The following is an 18,565-nucleotide window of genomic DNA, read 5'->3' as shown; positions in this document are numbered from 1 at the left end:
ACACACACACACACACACACACACACACACACACACACAATAAAGGTAGTACATACCTGTATGACATCTTCTAAAGACCAAAGTTGTTATTTACCTCCAGGGATCCAATAGCTGCTGCTAGATTACTGAGTCAGGGAAATGAACTGAAGCCTTCTTGGCTAGTTCAGATGTCCAGTGACATCCAATTTGTGAATGAATCAACTTATTTTGAGTCACATCATTTCACTGAATCAGCTGATTTGTGAATCTGATTTGTTCATAATCCAGTTCTTGAGTTCTCAATGACTCAATAATGGGTCTTCGCACTTAACTTAAATGTTGGTCTCTTTCTCACATAAAGCTTCAGCATATTCATATTCATATACTTATTTTTTTTTAACACAAACTAAAAGTACATATTCAGTAATTGAATTAAAGCTGAAATAAATTAAAATATACATACAGTATTAGTTGAAAAACGTCAATTTAAAAAAAATTTGTTTTGGCAACTAACTGAAATAAGTTTAAGTACTAAAATTACTAAAACTGAATCAAAGCTAAATAGAAATATAAAAAACAACAAACAAACTACTAAAATGTAAAATTAAAATGAAAGCTGAAAATATAAAAACATAGCTAATTCAAAATATGAATAAATACTAATATATAAATAATACTAAAATAAAACTTTTGCATTCCAATGAATATATATATCATATGGCATATGGTTTGGAACATCATAAATGTGAGTAAATTATGACATTTTTTTTATTCCCTTTAACTCTTAGTGTAAATATGCTGATGTAATAACAACAACAACAACTACTACAAAAAAAAATAAATACATCTGTGTATTGTGGTGAACAGGTGATAAGGTCATTCCAGTCTCGGTCGCTCAGTGTGGAGAATGCCGGTTCTGCAAGAGTCCAAAAACAAACGTGTGTGACCGCAACTGGTGAGAAATACAAACAACACAACTTTTCACATATTTCATTCATCCTTCTGTTTTTGAAACCTTAACGTTACAAAAAAAATGTCTTTTTTTTTTGTCAGGATAAATTATCACGTGGATTTGATGTCGTATCCCACAACACGTTTCACTTGCCGTGGTCGGCCCATCCTGCAGTTCACAAACACCGGTACCTTCTCTGAATACATCGTCATCAACCGGATTTATGTGGTCAAGATTCAGGATGATGCCCCACTCGACCGCGTGTGTCTGCTCGGCTGCGGCATCTCTACCGGTTATGGAGCTGCTGTCAACACAGCTGGGGTGTGTATAGATGCTCAAGAAGCATTTGGACACTTGCTTTGCGTATTTTTGCTCTGTCAACGAAAACAGTTCCAAACAAGTCTCTGAGAAACACACATTAGAGATGTGTTCATTAATGAATCAACGATTCAGATCTGTGAAATGATTCAAAGACTCATAGACCACACCTAAATATGACTACTTCCTACATACTAGCAAATAGTAATGCAAACTAAATAGTAACTAAACTAATATGAACTAAACAGTATGCAAAAAGCTGTAAATGAAATGAGAAATATGTAAAATGTACAGTTTTCACCTGCTGCTTCTAACGAGATTCTAAATTGCCCGTCTGGTGTGATGTTTCTATGTCGCATTACAGAAAAAATAATAATAAACAAATTTGTCAACAATAACCAATACTGTGTGGTTACTAAAGATTTTCAAAACCTTCTTGTAATTGCACTATTCAAGCTTTTTATATTTCGACAAAATGATATTGTCACCTGGTGCCCGAGGTTAGTACTGCATGCAAATGATTGAAGAGCATATGTTGCGACTATAATTTTTTATGGAGAAAAAAATAAGACAAAAAGTGCAGATGTCACTTATTGAAGGAAATTAATACATTTTTAATAGTGAGTTTACACTTTAGTTTACAACTTAAGAGTTCAAATAGCTGTGGCTTGAACAGTAAGGTGAATATTAAGGTGCGTTAGTAATTCATTTGTTTGTGTGAAGGTCACACCAGGCTCAGTGTGTGCAGTGTTTGGACTGGGTGCAGTAGGTCTGGCTGCAGTCATGGGCTGTAAAAACGCCGGAGCCTCCCGCATCTTTGCTGTGGATATTAATGAGCAGAAGTTTGAGAAGGCAAAGGTCTTCGGTGCCACTGATTTTCTGAATCCAAAGGCATATAATAAACCCATCTCTGAAGTACTGGCAGAACTTACCAGTGGAGGAGTGGATTTCTCACTCGAGTGTGTGGGCAACACTGAAGTATCGGTAAGCCTCAACTGACACGTATATAGAAAGTGCATGTATTTACTTGCTTGTTTAAAAGCTTTCAGTGCTTGCAATTCTTCTGTGTGTGTTTAATGTTTTTTGACCTCAGAGAGCTGCACTGGAGTCGTGTATTAAAGGTTGGGGTGTGAGTGTTTTGGTTGGCTATACTGATGTAGACTTTTCAGCACGGCCAATTCAACTCATATCTGGGAAAACCTGGAAGGGAACCCTATTAGGAGGTAAACCAGCTGTCAGTTAATGCTTTCTATGGCTTTGAGAGTACATGTCTGTGCATGTATTCATTTTTGTTTATGTGAAAAAGGTTTTAAGATCAAGGACTCTCTTCCAAAACTGGTTAATGACTACATGACTGGCAAAATAATGCTTGACGAGTTCATAACCCACAAAATGGATCTGGAGCAGATCAATGATGCCATCAATCTCATGAAAACTGGACAATGGTACATTTCTCACTTTGTTATCTCAGGTTAATCTTATAAGAAAAAAGTTCTAACTTTTTTCCTATCTTACAGCATTCGATGCATTCTGAATATATCCAAATGAGAATCAAGTCATCTCCAATCAACTTCTACACCACAGTTTGAGACAACCGGATGGGAACATACTGCTCAGACGTAACACTAGTTTAAAGTACTGTAACTATTTCTGAAAGTTGTAGAAAGAACTGAAGTGATGGAATTAATCAACTGCCTGGCTAAAAATTAGTTTGTTTCACCAAAAAGCAACAATAATTCGATACAGATGAATCTCTTGGATGATCTTATCAGCTGCTTTCATAAGTCATTGTTTAAATTTCATTCCTTTGTAATGATTGACTGATGTTTGGCATTTGTTGTACACAAAAAAAAATAATAATAAAGGAGAAAATATACTTTAATTCAGCTTGAATACTGAAACGCTGAAACTGATTTCAAGAGATGTGTCAAACAGACAAGGAGGCCTGCAACTGCTTTTCAGACTTTCACATTGCTCTTTAAGTGGTATTAAACAACCAAAGACAAACAAAAATCATCTTTTCATTGACTAAGGATGACTGCAGTAAAAGGACATTTCAGAAAGGCCATCAAACAGGCGAAACATAATTAAACCATTGTACTTAACCTAATGTTTCCTAGATGTTCATTGACACAGTCACTCAAACAAGATCGATTTAATTGGACCTTATGAACGCTGGTAAAAGTTCATGAAAAACATTTGTACAATGTTCAATAACGTTACGAGGCACTCTTTCAGCTGTAAAGAGTTTTTATATATCAATCATGATTTGATAAGATTGGGAGAGACTCCAGTGTTTTATCACATACACTCATTGCATCTCGAACCCCAACAAAACAAACATGGTACATTGCAACGAGCCAGGCATACAAACACACTGAAACAGACCGAGACAGCGGACCTCACACAGCTGACGCGCTCTCTCAAACACACAAGTGCACACACGCAAAACCACTCACACAGATACCTCTGCCCTGAAGACAGAGTGTGGCGGCACTGTAACCAGGTTAAAGGCCAGTGCCTTTGAATTTACTCAGATCCAAGCTGATTAATGTGACTGTCAGGTGACACATTCAGAAGTTAACAAATCTCCATCTCCTGCCCAAATCCACTGTCATGGCCACGTGGCCAATCATCTCCTGCCCAACAGAGACCCACTGTGTGATTGGCTGATTGGTGAAATGGGGCGGAGCTGTTGTATCCTCCACTGCAGAATAGGGCTGATATGACCCCACCATTCTACATTTGGGACAGGAAGTGAGCACGGCCATTATCCTTGAGGCGGCGCGTGAGGATTTCACAGCCTGTCTCTGTCACGAGGAGCGTGTGCTCAAACTGGGCTGAGCGTTTACCGTCACGAGTGACTGCAGTCCAACCATCTGGCCACGTCTCATCCTGCCAGCCACCTGCACAGAGCAAAGACTCTTAAATAAGCAATTGATTACAATACTTAATCACATCAAAACTCACATTTCTATAGTTAATAGTATCAGTTAAAAAAAGAAAATAACAGTTTTTTTATTTGAATATATTTTCAAAAGTAATTTATTCCTGTGATGCCAAGCTGAATTTTCAGCATCATTACTCCAGTCCTCAGTGTCACATGATACTTCATAAATCATACTAATATGCTGATTTGCTGCTCAAGATACAATTATTCTCATTATCAATATTGAAAACAGTTGAGTGGCTTAATATTTTTGAGGAACCATTAGATGTTTTCTTTTCAGGACTCTTCAATGAATATAAAGTTCAAAAGAATATTTATTTGAAATTGAAATTCTGATCAATTTAATGGGTCTTTGCTAAATACGAGTAATGATTTCTTACAAAATAAAAATCTTACTGACCCCAAAGCTTTAAGGGGTAGTGTAAATGAATCAACCAATCACATGTTTGAATGCATTAACTTTGACAGCCCTATTTAAAAATAAAACAATTTTTTTTCTAAAAGAAAAAAATTCTAAACAATAAAGTGCACAATTTGGATAGATAAGAAAATTATTTTGTGATTTGTCTCTAACCTTCGCAGATCATGGGCTCAATAGTAAATACATGACCAGGTTTCATCACTCCTACTGCTTTATTCTCTGTAGAAATACATAAAACAAGGACAGTTCAAGCTTTATGAGTGTTTGCACTCTCTGCAGTTTCGATTACATCATAGTGTGCAATGCTTGTATCATTCAGACTGTCTTTTTGACAAAATGTTACTCACTGGCATAGTGCGGTACGTTTGGTGCTGTGTGGAACAGTTTGTGAATGCCGTGGCCACAGTAGCTCCGTACCACAGAGAAACCATTAGCCTGCGCGTGTTTCTGGATGATGTTTCCCAGCTCACGATAACGGATACCAGGCTTCACTAGACACAAGACAGAAACAAGTTTCTTCAGACCACAACACAGACATCCCTCTGTGCAAGTCTGCCCTCTAAAGGTCATTAATGCACATCACATCAGAAAAACATACTGTACTATATCATGTAGGCCAAATGTCAAACTCGCATAACATAGGGTCTGTTGAATTGCTATTGTTGATTGCATGTGCTTTCATACTCACCAGAATCGATGGCTTGCATAAGACATTCATAAGTGGTCTGAACCAATCTCTTGGCTCCCTCATCCACTTCACCCACAAAAAAGGTTTCATTCAAATCTCCATGGTAACCATTGTGGTAAACTGTTATGTCGACTGCAAGAAAAAAAGTAACATATGATTGGCCAAGTGAACATGTAACATTTAGTGCAATTTACCTTAAGACTGAAGATTTTTTTTCTGCATATGTTACACAGAACTCTGTAGAAAACTACACAAACTGACACAAAATTATATGATTATGCTTTCAGCTACTATTATGAGCAAAGTACTCTGCATTTAACAGAAATCCATTCCACAGCCTTTCACACTCTGTGCAAAGAAAGCAAAAAAAAAAAAAAAAGCTGCAGATTCCATCTGGCTCTGGATACTGCCTTCAGCGTGAGGTCTGTTCAGTGTAAATTTGGCATTAAATGTACATAGAAGCAGTTCTCTGTGCTGTAGCCTATGATATTTAAATTAAGGTGATCAATGACAAAACATGTGGCTAGGAATAAAGAGATCTACATGTCACTGGTCATTTGTTTAGTTTACTTATCTAGTATGGCATTAACAAGAATGAACAGCTTTAATAATATGGCATTTTGACAATGGGACTTAAAATGAGCAGAAGGAAAAAACATCAGTCTGGACAGAGTTCTGCAAGAACAAGCCAATGCATTCACAGAAATGTGAACATGTGGAAAATCAGTCACGCACAAATCTCGAATGTCCACTGAATGTTTATCTGACATTTGGACTAACTGAAATATTAAATACAATGTCAATTTAGAGGGAGGGTGATTCTATCCCTTTAAAACAGCCCTCTTGGGTGCAAAAATCAGATCTCCCATAAAGTAAAGCCAGGAAGATGCATTCATATATTATATGTTCACATGTATGCTAATACATACTATTCAGTATGTCCTCCTCCTGGAGGGGACGGCAGTCAGGGATCCCATGACAGATGATTTCATTGACAGAGGTGCAGCAGGACTTGGGAAAGTTGTAGTAGTTCAGAGGTGAGGGATAGCAGTTCCTCGCTGTGCATGCCTTAACCAACAAATATGGACAAATCGTTTGGCATTAGCATCAACATTCATACAGGCTGTCCTACTCAAATGACAACGACAGTAGAATTCACAATAAAAAAAAAATTCACGTGTTTATTATACATATTGTCAAAAATAGCTGTCAAACAGCTGTAAAAAAATTATGCATTTTTTCCAGAAGGAAACTCAAGCATGAAGCATGACATTTACAGCAGTGGTTCTCAACCAGGGGTCCAACTAGGAGGCCTCGGCAAACTTCCAAAAGGACCCCCAAGATGTCTTAAAATGATTTAAATTTAGTTATATTAACAATCTTAATACAAAACAACGTAAAACAAAAATAACAAACTGGCAACGTATTTCTGAGTTTTTCATTTTTACTATAACAAAAGCACCAAATGTACAGCTTAAATAGCAGGGCCTCTTGGACAAAGTGGGCCTTGGAGTCAAAGCGAATCACTGATTTAGAACAAATAAAAATAAAAAAAAGTCATGTGAATGCATAAGCAATTTCACATTTCCCTTAGATAACCTGTATTTAAAGGGGTCATATGATGCGATTTCAAGTTTTCCTTTCTCTTTGGAGTGTTACAAGCTGTTCGTGAATAGATAAGATCCCTGAAGTTGCAAAGACTAAAGTCTCAAAACCAAAGAGATATTCTTTATCAAAGTTTAGACTCTGCCACGCCCCCACATATCTACCTCACTATGTGGAAATATTAGCATAATGTGCATGCGCGTGTGTGTGAGAGAAAGAGAGAGAGAGCGAGAGGGTCACATCACATTGGAGGCAGCTGTCTTAACCGTGGCTTGTGTACTGTGCAAACACATACCAGCTTCATCACTGTGTCTGTCACGCGACTCTGTTCCCCTTTCGCATAGAGGGCCTACCATAATGTACAGAATTTGGACAATAATGTGTTTTTTTAACATTAAAGCATGTCAACATATTCTGTTACACCAAATACACAAAATAATGATCCTTAAAAAAGCATCATATGACCCCTTTAAACATTCTGCTCTGATCAGACTACCACTTTGTAAAATTTAGATTAGAAAAAGAAAAAAGGCTGTGAATTTTTACCAAATGCACCGCATGGTCGATCTCCTCCGTCGTCACTCCAGGTTTCACCATCATGGCAGCAATGTCAAGGACTTCTCGAGCCAGCTGAAGGAAACAAACATTGTCTTTATTATTGAACAATTAAAATGTATTTTGTGTACTTGTGCTCATGATAGACTTGACAGCCTGCCATCCCACTAGACAATTTTTCAGCATATTTGCATACATTTTGTAAATTTATCTTGTGTAACCAAGTGGGGTTCTCTTAACTAAAATCTGAAATTAGTGGCAGAACAAACTGTGGCAGAACAACTGGCGTTTAAATAGAGGCAGAAAATGGCTTTCGCAACACTCAAAATTTCAACTGCTGCATTTCAGTTATTATTCTTTATACAAAGGTTATCATGTGTGAAGTTATGATGTTGGTTTACCTTGCAGACAACTCTCATGCCCTCAATCTCTTCAGCATCGAGGATCTTAATCTGAGACGTCCCTTTCATGGTCTGCTCTGACTCTGACATTCCTGCAAGCAGTGATGAATTGGTGAATTGGTGAGCAGTGAAATACACAGATACCCATCTACCCACAAAAGCATCTTACTATCACTCAAATATATGCACTAGCTCTGCCTACTGACCTTCACCACAACAGAATCTCAACAGCACGGTCTCCAGTCAGCTAATGAAGACAACACAACCACTTCTTACAGATAAAAACACACACGCACACACATGGTCGCTGATCCAGTGAGGTCTGGGACATGACAGTTTGGCAATGACGTAATCACGGACAGTTCCTGCTAGGGCTGGGCGATATGACTCTATATATCGTGTGGCAGTGAAGATAGAGATTTTATATACTGTACCGATCAAAGGCTTGGAATAATTATGATTTTTTTTTATGTCATTGAAATAATACTCATACCCTCATCATAAGAGACTTATTGTCTATGATATTATAAAAAGTAATTTATTCCTGAGCTAAATTTTCAGGTATCATTACTCCAGTCTTCAGTGTCACATGATACTTCAGAAATCATACTAATATGCCGATTTGCTTCTTAAGTAACATTTCTTATTATTAGCAATGTTGAAAACAGTTGTTGCTGCTTAATATTTTTGTGGAAAACATCATGCACTACCACTGAAAAATTTGAGGTAAAATTAAGAAATTAATACTTTTATTTAGCAAGGATGCTAAATTTGTCACGGTTTCCTTAAAATTATAAGGCAAGGCAAGTTTATTTATATAGCACATTTCATACACAATGGTAATTCAAAGTGCTTTACATAAAAGGAGGTAAAATAAAAAAAAATTAAAATCACAACAATAAAACAGGGAACTTAAACTTTTTAAATGATTTAGAAATTGAATTTAAATGAATTTAAAACAGTTAAAAATAGAAAATGAGTATACATAAAATACAGTGCAATCAGTTCTGACGTAGCACAGTGCTCATTCAATAAATGCACAGCTAGACAGATGAGTTTTGAGTCTGAACTAAAAGCAGATTCCCCTTGTTTTGTGTGAACCCTTGGTATTTCTAACTGACTCGATCCTAATGATCTGAGTGGTTTGTTAGGTTTATATTCAGTGAACATATCTGCTATGTATTTAGGTCCTATGCCATTGAGTGATTTATAAACGAGTAAAAGTACTTTAAAATCAATCCTAAAAGTAAGTGGAAGCCAGTGTAAAGACCAGTGTATAAGGCGGCACTACTATTTTAAATATTGATAATAAACTGAGCAGCAAATCAGTAAATTAGAATGATTTCTGAAGGATCACGTGACACTGAAGACTGGAGTAATGATGCTGAAAATGTAGCTTTGCAATCACAGTAATGAATTACATTTTAAATACATTCAAACAGAAAACAGCTATTTTAAATGGTTATAATAATATTTAACAATATTGCGGTTTTTTTTTTTATTACTGTATTTAATAAATGCAGCCTTGGTAAGCATTCAGAAACATCAAAATATCTTAATTATTCCAGTCTTTTGACTTTTGACCATTGCACCGAGGTGGATACATTTGATTGCTGTCAATTGCCACAACTGCTTTATTTACATTGAAAGCAACAAAGGAGTTCAGAGTAATGCAAAAAGACAGAGCAGGATGTAGGGGTGTGCGATATATATTATCTGCGATATCTTAATTGTTGTTTTAGTGAGGTCTGGGACATGACAGTTTGGCAATGACGTAATCACGGACAGTTCCTGCTAGGGCTGGGCGATATGACTCTATATATCGTGTGGCAGTGAAGATAGAGATTTTATATACTGTACCGATCAAAGGCTTGGAATAATTATGATTTTTTTTTATGTCATTGAAATAATACTCATACCCTCATCATAAGAGACTTATTGTCTATGATATTATAAAAAGTAATTTATTCCTGAGCTAAATTTTCAGGTATCATTACTCCAGTCTTCAGTGTCACATGATACTTCAGAAATCATACTAATATGCCGATTTGCTTCTTAAGTAACATTTCTTATTATTAGCAATGTTGAAAACAGTTGTTGCTGCTTAATATTTTTGTGGAAAACATCATGCACTACCACTGAAAAATTTGAGGTAAAATTAAGAAATTAATACTTTTATTTAGCAAGGATGCTAAATTTGTCACGGTTTCCTTAAAATTATAAGGCAAGGCAAGTTTATTTATATAGCACATTTCATACACAATGGTAATTCAAAGTGCTTTACATAAAAGGAGGTAAAATAAAAAAAAATTAAAATCACAACAATAAAACAGGGAACTTAAACTTTTTAAATGATTTAGAAATTGAATTTAAATGAATTTAAAACAGTTAAAAATAGAAAATGAGTATACATAAAATACAGTGCAATCAGTTCTGACGTAGCACAGTGCTCATTCAATAAATGCACAGCTAGACAGATGAGTTTTGAGTCTGCATTTAAATGTGGCTAATGTTTTAGCATATCTGATCTCTTCTGGAAGCTGATTTCAACTGTGGGCGGCATAATAGCAGACTCCCCTTGTTTTGTGTGAACCCTTGGTATTTCTAACTGACTCGATCCTAATGATCTGAGTGGTCTGTTAGGTTTATATTCAGTGAACATATCTGCTATGTATTTAGGTCCTATGCCATTGAGTGATTTATAAACGAGTAAAAGTACTTTAAAATCAATCCTAAAAGTAAGTGGAAGCCAGTGTAAAGACCAGTGTATAAGGCGGCACTACTATTTTAAATATTGATAATAAACTGAGCAGCAAATCAGTAAATTAGAATGATTTCTGAAGGATCACGTGACACTGAAGACTGGAGTAATGATGCTGAAAATGTAGCTTTGCAATCACAGTAATGAATTACATTTTAAATACATTCAAACAGAAAACAGCTATTTTAAATGGTTATAATAATATTTAACAATATTTTTTTTTTTTTTTTTATTACTGTATTTAATAAATGCAGCCTTGGTAAGCATTCAGAAACATCAAAATTTATTAATTATTCCAGTCTTTTGACTTTTGACCATTGCACCGAGGTGGATACATTTGATTGCTGTCAATTGCCATTTATTTATTATTTACATTGAAAGCAACAAAGGAGTTCAGAGTAATGCAAAAAGACAGAGCAGGATGTTGCGATATATGATATATATTATCTGCGATATCTTAATTGTTGTTTTAATGATGTGCGATTTGACATTGAGTATATTACAAAAACCAAACAAAACACATACTACAGAGTGCATGCATACGTGACGTGATAAAGTCTAGTAGGTTAGACTAGTGCGAGTGCGTTCTTTCACTGCGTGATTCAGTCTATTAAAATACATTTTGAATTAACACAAAATTCAAGATATTGATTTTATACAACAGTTCAATTAACAAGTTAATATTAAGAGACTTACGTTTTAGACACCATATTGCCTGTTTTTGCTCTATTTCGACAACAAAAATGATTCCAAACAGAACCAGAAGCACAGTCTCTAAACAACATGAAGTGTTTCGTTCCTGAATGAATCAACCGTTTAAAATGATTCGGTTCAATCGCAATGACTCACTTATTAACAGTGACTTGCTGCCACCTATTGGCGTTTTTAATTTCACATTTAAAGTATCTTTTCTTTCTTTCTTTTTTTATTCTTTTTTTAAAAATAATTTCAAATAGCAAAACATTATTTATGCATTTGGAACTGCAGGTTAAATCATTCCATGTCCCTCTGAGCTGCATTAAACAGTGTGTTAATACATCTAAATGCCACTTCAGATGCAGCTTCTGTGTTTCCTCTGCATTGCAAAGATCAATTTTGTTGATACTGATTTAATTTGCCTGGTAAAAGCCCAAAAGTCTTATTCTAACCGACTGATTAAATGTAAGAATTTGACTCAAAAGATGATCCACACTTTTAGAAAAAGAAAATGGCTTTATAAAGTTAAAAATGCCCATAAAAGGTAAAATCTATTTAAACTCATTGAAAAACATGAGCTACTTTCTATCACTGCTGTGAACTAACCACCACACAGAATATGGAGAATATCAAAAACATTAGGAGTCAGCTGTCCACGGTAGTCCTTAAGATGTCAGCACAATAACACACTCAGCAAAATATCGTCGAATTATAGTTATCGATAAAATTCCAGAAAATATCGAGATATCTTTTTGTGTCAATATCACACACCCCTAGCAGGATGTGCAAAAAATGAATAAATAAAAATAAGGGAAGTAACGCAAACCAAATTTAACCATTCTCCATTGAATTCCCAACAAAAAGAACTATTGATACAAATACAACAATGGTCATATCACCCACCTCTAGCCCCAGCTGATTTACGACATCAGCCATGCAGAAACAGACAGAGCCATGCTACTACATAGACACACACTCTTGCTCACAAAAATACACTCATACACCCACTGCGGAGCAAACCGCACCTCTGCAGCTGCAGAGAGCGAGAGAAGAGCTTCAGACACACACTGCAGCAGCCCACCCCCAACACACACACACGGAGGTAAATGGAAACGTGTATAAGGTGACTTCAGGACCATCACACACACGCTCTTACAAAGAAGTCCTAAAGATACGTACACACTCCTGACCTAACCATTGGATGCTTTTGAAGACATTAGGCTTTTTCAATAGTATAGTATATATTTATTTAATGCCATGTCAGCATCTAAGGCTATTTTCATGGCAAAAACAATTTAAAAAATACAAGTATAACAAATACAATAAAAACCAGCATACAAACAAACACAAGTTATATTACACAAGAGTTTTTACATTAACATATGATAACAATTCTAAAACTTTTTTCTGGCTTTTTCAATACATCACTTTTCTACTGTGTGAAAGCCGGGGCCCGGAGACTCAAGGATGAGCTAATAACAAAGGAATGAAAGGCTGTAACTACAGGAGCCTAATAGCAACTAATCACCACCATAATGGTTACTTACGGGAAGACTCTGCAGCATCCGTTAATGAAGGACAAATAAGCATTTATTCACAAAACAGTGATTCATGAGAGATGCTTCTATACTATAAGAAAGAAAAAAAGTGTTTGTGTAATCTCTCTTCTATACAAAGCCACGTATATTATCATTTGAAATATCCTTTACAGGGCCCCCAAAAGTATTCGGACACTTAAGTCACACAAACATCTATGCATTTCATTGCAATAAATATTACCTTCTCTAAGAGCTTCACATTTTTCACGGTTCACAGACACACAAGCAGAGTAACTAGCAGGTTATTGATAATCTGTCTTAAAAAAAAAAAAAGCCATTTATACACTAATGTTTAAAGTAGTCAGTAATATTTAAAAAAAAAAGTAATACTTTTATTCAATAAAGATGCATTAAATTAAAGTAAAAAGACATTTACAATATTAGAGAAGATTTTTGCGTCAAATAAATGGTGTTCTTTTGAACTTTCTATTCATCTATTAAAAAAAAGTATCACTGTTTCCACAAAACTATTAAGCATTACTGTTTTCAACATTGATCATAAGAATTGATTGAGTAGCAGATCATCATATTAGAATGATTTCTGAGGAATCATGTGACACTTAGGACTGAAGTAATGCCTGTTGAAAATTCAGCTTTGCATCACAGGAAAAAAACAATATTTTAACATATATTAAAATAAAAAATTTTCTCAACATGTAATAATATTTCACAATATTGCTGTTTTTATTTTTACTTCTTAAAAGGTTTGATTTGCTTGATTCAGACAAGGACCACAAAAACACTTTCACAAACAAATTACCAAACCTCCTCAAGTTTAACGTAGTCCTAATTAAATAGGAGGACTAGTGAAAGTCATACAGTAGGTGTGGTTTGTGTGTTCGTATACTTTCTAGGGCCAAATATGTAACATCATAAGAAACCTTTTAGTCAAGATGCGTATCCAACTAACCAAATAAATAAACTAAGATCAACTAAACTGAAACACACCATAAAGCATTTGGGCCTCCTTCATAATCTAATGATTATGAGAGCATTAATCTCCAAATAATAATGATGATAAAGATGTACCAACGAGATACCAAACAAAAAACAAAGTTAGAGTTTTCTGTAAACAGAGGTTATTCTTGCACATCTTGATGCACATTTCCATGAAACTGTGGTTGATCTGGTCAGACGTGTGCTACTGCAGCAAACACTCCTCCGTTTACAAATCGAACAGTACTTTAGCAAAACTTTAAACTTCACACAGGTGTAATAATGAACAGGGCAGTCTGTTAGAAAAGTGCAATGCCTCAGATAAAGGGCATGGAGCAAGAAAGCTAGTCCAGATGACAGAGGTTGATCTGAGTTTTGCAGTGCATAATTTACAGAATGAGGTCTAAATTATGTGTGAAGGGATTTGCAATCTTACCCAAAGGATGATCTGCATAGTCTGGTCTCTGGATGTTGCTAGGAACAAGCCGCATGGGAGTCTGAAAACAACCAAGAAAAAGAGATGAAACTAAATGTGTGAATGCAGAAACTTGTTTTGTTCTATGCAAATGTATGTGTGCTGTAATTATCATGCTCAGGTCAATGATCATGCGTCCTTACCAGTGGATAGTGGGGTCGCAGTTTACCAGTGTATCTGTACCCGGGCCACGGGTCTGTGTTGATTTCTTTCTCCACACAGTTCTTTCCCTCATCGTTTATTTTGTCCTCCTCTGCAAATGAAAAGCCAGATATTAATGATGGCATTATGCAAGACATGATTTGTATTCCACATACAAAATGCAGAACTAGGGATGTAAAGGTATGAAAATTTCTTATCACGGTTATAGTGACCAAAATTATCACGGTTATCCGTATTATCACGGTATTGTTCAAATGTGCTGGAGATGTTCAAAAAGTACAGACACACAAATCACTTCACCAAGTTTTATATTTAAAAATCAACAAACAACAAATAAAATGACTTTTTGTTTGCATAATCACTAAAACAATAACATTACCATGATTATTTAAACTTTATGTAAGTTATTTGTTATTTTATATTAGGCATAGCCTGTCTTATAGCATGGTGTATTTTTATTTGTTTTGTTAATAAAAGTTCTATGTTTCATATATAGGCTAAAGTGAGTTTGACGTTGTATTTTGTTGTTGCATTCAAGCAATTGACGCCGAATTGCCGCTAATTTGAAAGTGAAAGTAAAATGCGCATGGTGCTTTTAAGCTATTTAAAAGCGAAGGAAAGCAAGGAAAAGAGAGAAAATTCAAACGAACAATTGCTTTATGCCGAATTGCCGCTATTTGAAAGTGAAAGTAAAAGTAAAATGCGCACGCTGCTTTTGCAAGCTATTTATAGGCGAAGGAAAGCGAGGAAAAGAGGAAACGCCCCTGCCCCCACGGAGATACTGGTATTATCGGTGTTGTCACACGTCGATTAACCAGTGGGAAAATTTCCTCACCGTCACAACCCTATTACATGGAGCGAAGATGAAAACAAAATGCCATCTAATCGTTTCTGAAGACAGTCAGAACCTTCAGAGGTACATTCATATAATTAATTCATTCATATATTCATTTGTATAATTCTTTTAAAACCTCCCAGCTTTTCCGCCCTGTTTTCACTCAAAACGAAACTACTCTGCATGCTGTGCGCACGTGAGACTGTTACTTAAAACCGTGCTTTATGCTGGACAGTATTTATTTATCGCGAGTAGTTCAAATCGCGGTAATCTAATACGGTTTTAATGATAATTAAAAGATGAAACGGTAATACTAACCGTGGGGAATTTTATCATGGTTTATCGTCAAACCAGTAATCGTTACATCCCTATGCAGAACTGAACATCACTCAACATTGAGAGTGAATAAAACACACTACATACTTGCTTTTTTGTGGAGCAGTTTGTGGGTGGCCCAGCTGCCTTTGAAACATTCCTGAAAACATACAAAACTCAAGTTATTACTCACACAACGTCAATTCTTAAAGAGCCCATAAAATGTAATGTCTGTTAGCTTTGAGGCATTTATATGTTAGTGTACAAAATTACACTATTGTTCAAAAGCTTTTTGAATGAAACTATTACTTTGATGCAACAAGGATGCACTCAACTGAGACAAGAGGCAATAATTACATTAATAATGCTACAAAGATTTGTATTTCAAATAAACGCTGTTCTTTTGAACTTTCTATCATCAAAGAATCCTGAAAAGATAGCACAGTTTCTACACAAAAATATTAAGCAGCACAACCATTTTAACACTGATAATAATAAATGTTTTTGAGCAGCAAATCAGCATATTATAATGAAGGATCATGTTACACTGGAATAATGACTGCTGAAAATTTAGCTTTGTCATCACAGGAATAAATTATATTTGAACATATAATAAAAGAGAATAAAATAGTTATTTTTAATTATAATAACACTTCATTAATAACATTACTGTGTTTATTGTATTTTTGATCAAATAAATGCAGCCTTGGTGAGCATAAGAGACTTCTCCAAAAATATGAAAAACCCTTACCAACCTCAAACTTTTGAACATAGTGTATATTTTAGCATCTGTTAATAATACTTAATTTTTATTCATTAAAATTTAACACTCTTCCAAGAAACAGATCAAATATTTTGTTGACAAGTGATGATCTTGCAACAAATGCAAACATTCTACTTAACAATAAATAACCCATAAATCAAGGTTCACAATTGTAATGTAAACTAATGGTTATTGGTTATTTTACAAAAAAGACAGAAACCTTTTGATATGTCCTGCTCCAACTTCCTATTTAAATAGGAAGTCTATAAACATACTTGAAGCGTATACTTTAGCACAATTACAAGGAATTTCACATATAATACATCACAAACCTCTGCACCATTTTACGGTATCAGACGGATAGCTCGCTCAAATATAAAAATTCTCATGTATGACTTACTTTCATCTGTGGAACATAAAACGGGATATTCTCAAGAATGACGGGGGCCAAACTACATTGAACACAATTGACTTACAATTTATGAAATGTATGAAACATAGAAGTATTCCACAGAAGAGAGAAATTCATACAGGTTTAGAACTACATGAGGGTGAGTTACAGCGGCTCATCTAATTAGGGCGAAAGTTTGAATCAGATGGTCAAATCAGATATTGGGCTTGGCAGCACCCTGTCATCATATCAGCCTCTTAACTCAGCAAGCAGGACAGCAGATCTGCCCTGCAACAGGCGCTAGAGTCCAGGGAGGTGTCTCAAATGTAACAAGCTGTCTACCTAGACAGCATTTTTGAGCGTATGCCTAAAAAAAACCCATATGATGCCCAAAATGCTGTCCATGTAGACATTTCCATTTTTTGAGCACTTCTAGGTTTTCTCTCAAAGCCCAGTGAGCTGCCAACCTAGACAGCCGTTTTAACCATCACGGGCAAGTGACTCATAAAACACTTATGATGCCCACAATGCTGTCTAGATAGGTAGCTCACTAGGGTTTGAAAGCTCCACCCCAGCCTAGGAGTGCCTAGCAAAATCATACACGAGAATGAAAAGAGGTAGGTTTAGAGCTACATTTTCTTACAGGTTGCACCAATTTATGCATCCTTTGGTCCTAAATATTTAGAAATTGGAAATAAAATAAGTAAAAGGTTGATGTGATGATTTGACAACTGAGCAGCACGCGAGCCACGTTGAGCTGAAGTCATTTAAAGCATGCTGAGCAAAGAAACCGCTGGCAAATTACATTTCCACTCTGTGTTTAGGGTTAAACATTTCAGACAAATCTGTCATCTAGAAAATCATCACGCACAAAACTTTGATGTAAACGTCAAAGCTCAGAGTAAGGTTTAAAGTGCCTGTTTGTGATGTAAGGCAGCTAGCTAGCTAACGCTGAGCTCAGTCCCGTAACGTTAGGCCGGCAGCGTGACATGAGCGAGAAAGCCCGAGCGCTTCGCTTGATTCTTAAAGCAAAGTGTCAGAGCTTCACCTGAGAGCAAAAGTATGAGCCTTGAATTCCGAGTTTGATGCAGGTGGGACACTGGAGCTTAGCTTCGCTGTGACAGCCTTCCGTCTCGCACTCCCGTGTCTCCACCGCCGCCATGCTTCTGCTGCTGTCGGTCAGAGAGAGAGAGCGCTGCTGTCTGCTGCTGCAGTCATCTGAGAGCAGAGGGAGGGACTCCAACACCACCTTGTGAATCATGGCAGGATGGAGTATTTATTTATCTATCTATCTATTTAATTAAATATATATCTATTTAATTTAACAATAATCTACCTTATTGTAGCCACAATGATCGAACAGACGAAACTGGAAAGTTAGTTCGACTATTTCTTCTGGGCAAACGAAAATAGTTCCACAAGAAGCCAAAGCATCAAGGTAGTTACCAAGCAACGCAGAACGAAAGCCGGAGTGGAGCTCTGTATATAAGTGGAGCGGAGCGGCAGAGAAAGTTCTCCAAGAGTGTCTGTCGCTGAAAGCGCTCTGTAATCACGCCACCGTGGCTCCACTCCGGGTTTTTCACTTCCCACACACCATAGCGAGAGAGAAAACGCGTATGCGTACCTTCTCGGTACAGGTAGTTTTGAGAGAAACGAATCTTTCTGTATCAACTGAAGCAATTGTTTACCAAAAACATTTACTATTTCTAAGCGCTCGAAACACCACAGACTAGCGGCACCTGCTGGGGGGTATTCCAAAAAGCA

At 36.1% G+C, this 18,565-nt stretch overlaps 2 protein-coding genes across 2 annotated transcripts in view; one reads left to right on the top strand and one right to left on the bottom strand.

The window, feature by feature from the left end:
* adh8b (alcohol dehydrogenase 8b) overlaps positions 1-2,978 on the top strand; it is a 4,473-nt gene extending 1,495 nt beyond the window's left edge. Inside the window, exons 4-9 of the mRNA XM_016457762.1 lie at positions 847-934; positions 1,033-1,252; positions 1,973-2,233; positions 2,343-2,472; positions 2,556-2,694; positions 2,767-2,978. Coding sequence (XP_016313248.1) covers positions 847-934; positions 1,033-1,252; positions 1,973-2,233; positions 2,343-2,472; positions 2,556-2,694; positions 2,767-2,797 — 869 coding nt within the window. The 3' untranslated portion in view covers positions 2,798-2,978. The remainder of the gene's footprint in view (positions 1-846; positions 935-1,032; positions 1,253-1,972; positions 2,234-2,342; positions 2,473-2,555; positions 2,695-2,766) is intronic.
* A 36-nt stretch (positions 2,979-3,014) lies between these two features.
* On the bottom strand, positions 3,015-18,019 carry metap1 (methionyl aminopeptidase 1). Its single transcript, XM_016457760.1, is given in 12 exon segments — positions 3,015-4,155; positions 4,774-4,839; positions 4,968-5,111; positions 5,309-5,440; positions 6,238-6,376; positions 7,460-7,543; positions 7,870-7,961; positions 14,297-14,357; positions 14,479-14,588; positions 15,756-15,807; positions 17,850-17,995; positions 17,998-18,019. Coding segments are annotated over 12 exon segments (1,215 nt in total). The 3' UTR covers positions 3,015-3,988.
* Between the last annotated feature and the right edge of the window lie 546 nt (positions 18,020-18,565).

This window comes from Sinocyclocheilus anshuiensis, unplaced genomic scaffold (assembly GCF_001515605.1).
Source record: "Sinocyclocheilus anshuiensis isolate Anshui unplaced genomic scaffold, SAMN03320099.WGS_v1.1 scaffold63, whole genome shotgun sequence".
NCBI lineage: Eukaryota > Metazoa > Chordata > Actinopteri > Cypriniformes > Cyprinidae > Sinocyclocheilus > Sinocyclocheilus anshuiensis.
Note: the sequence above shows the minus strand (reverse complement) of the source record. Positions and strands in the feature narration are given on the sequence as shown.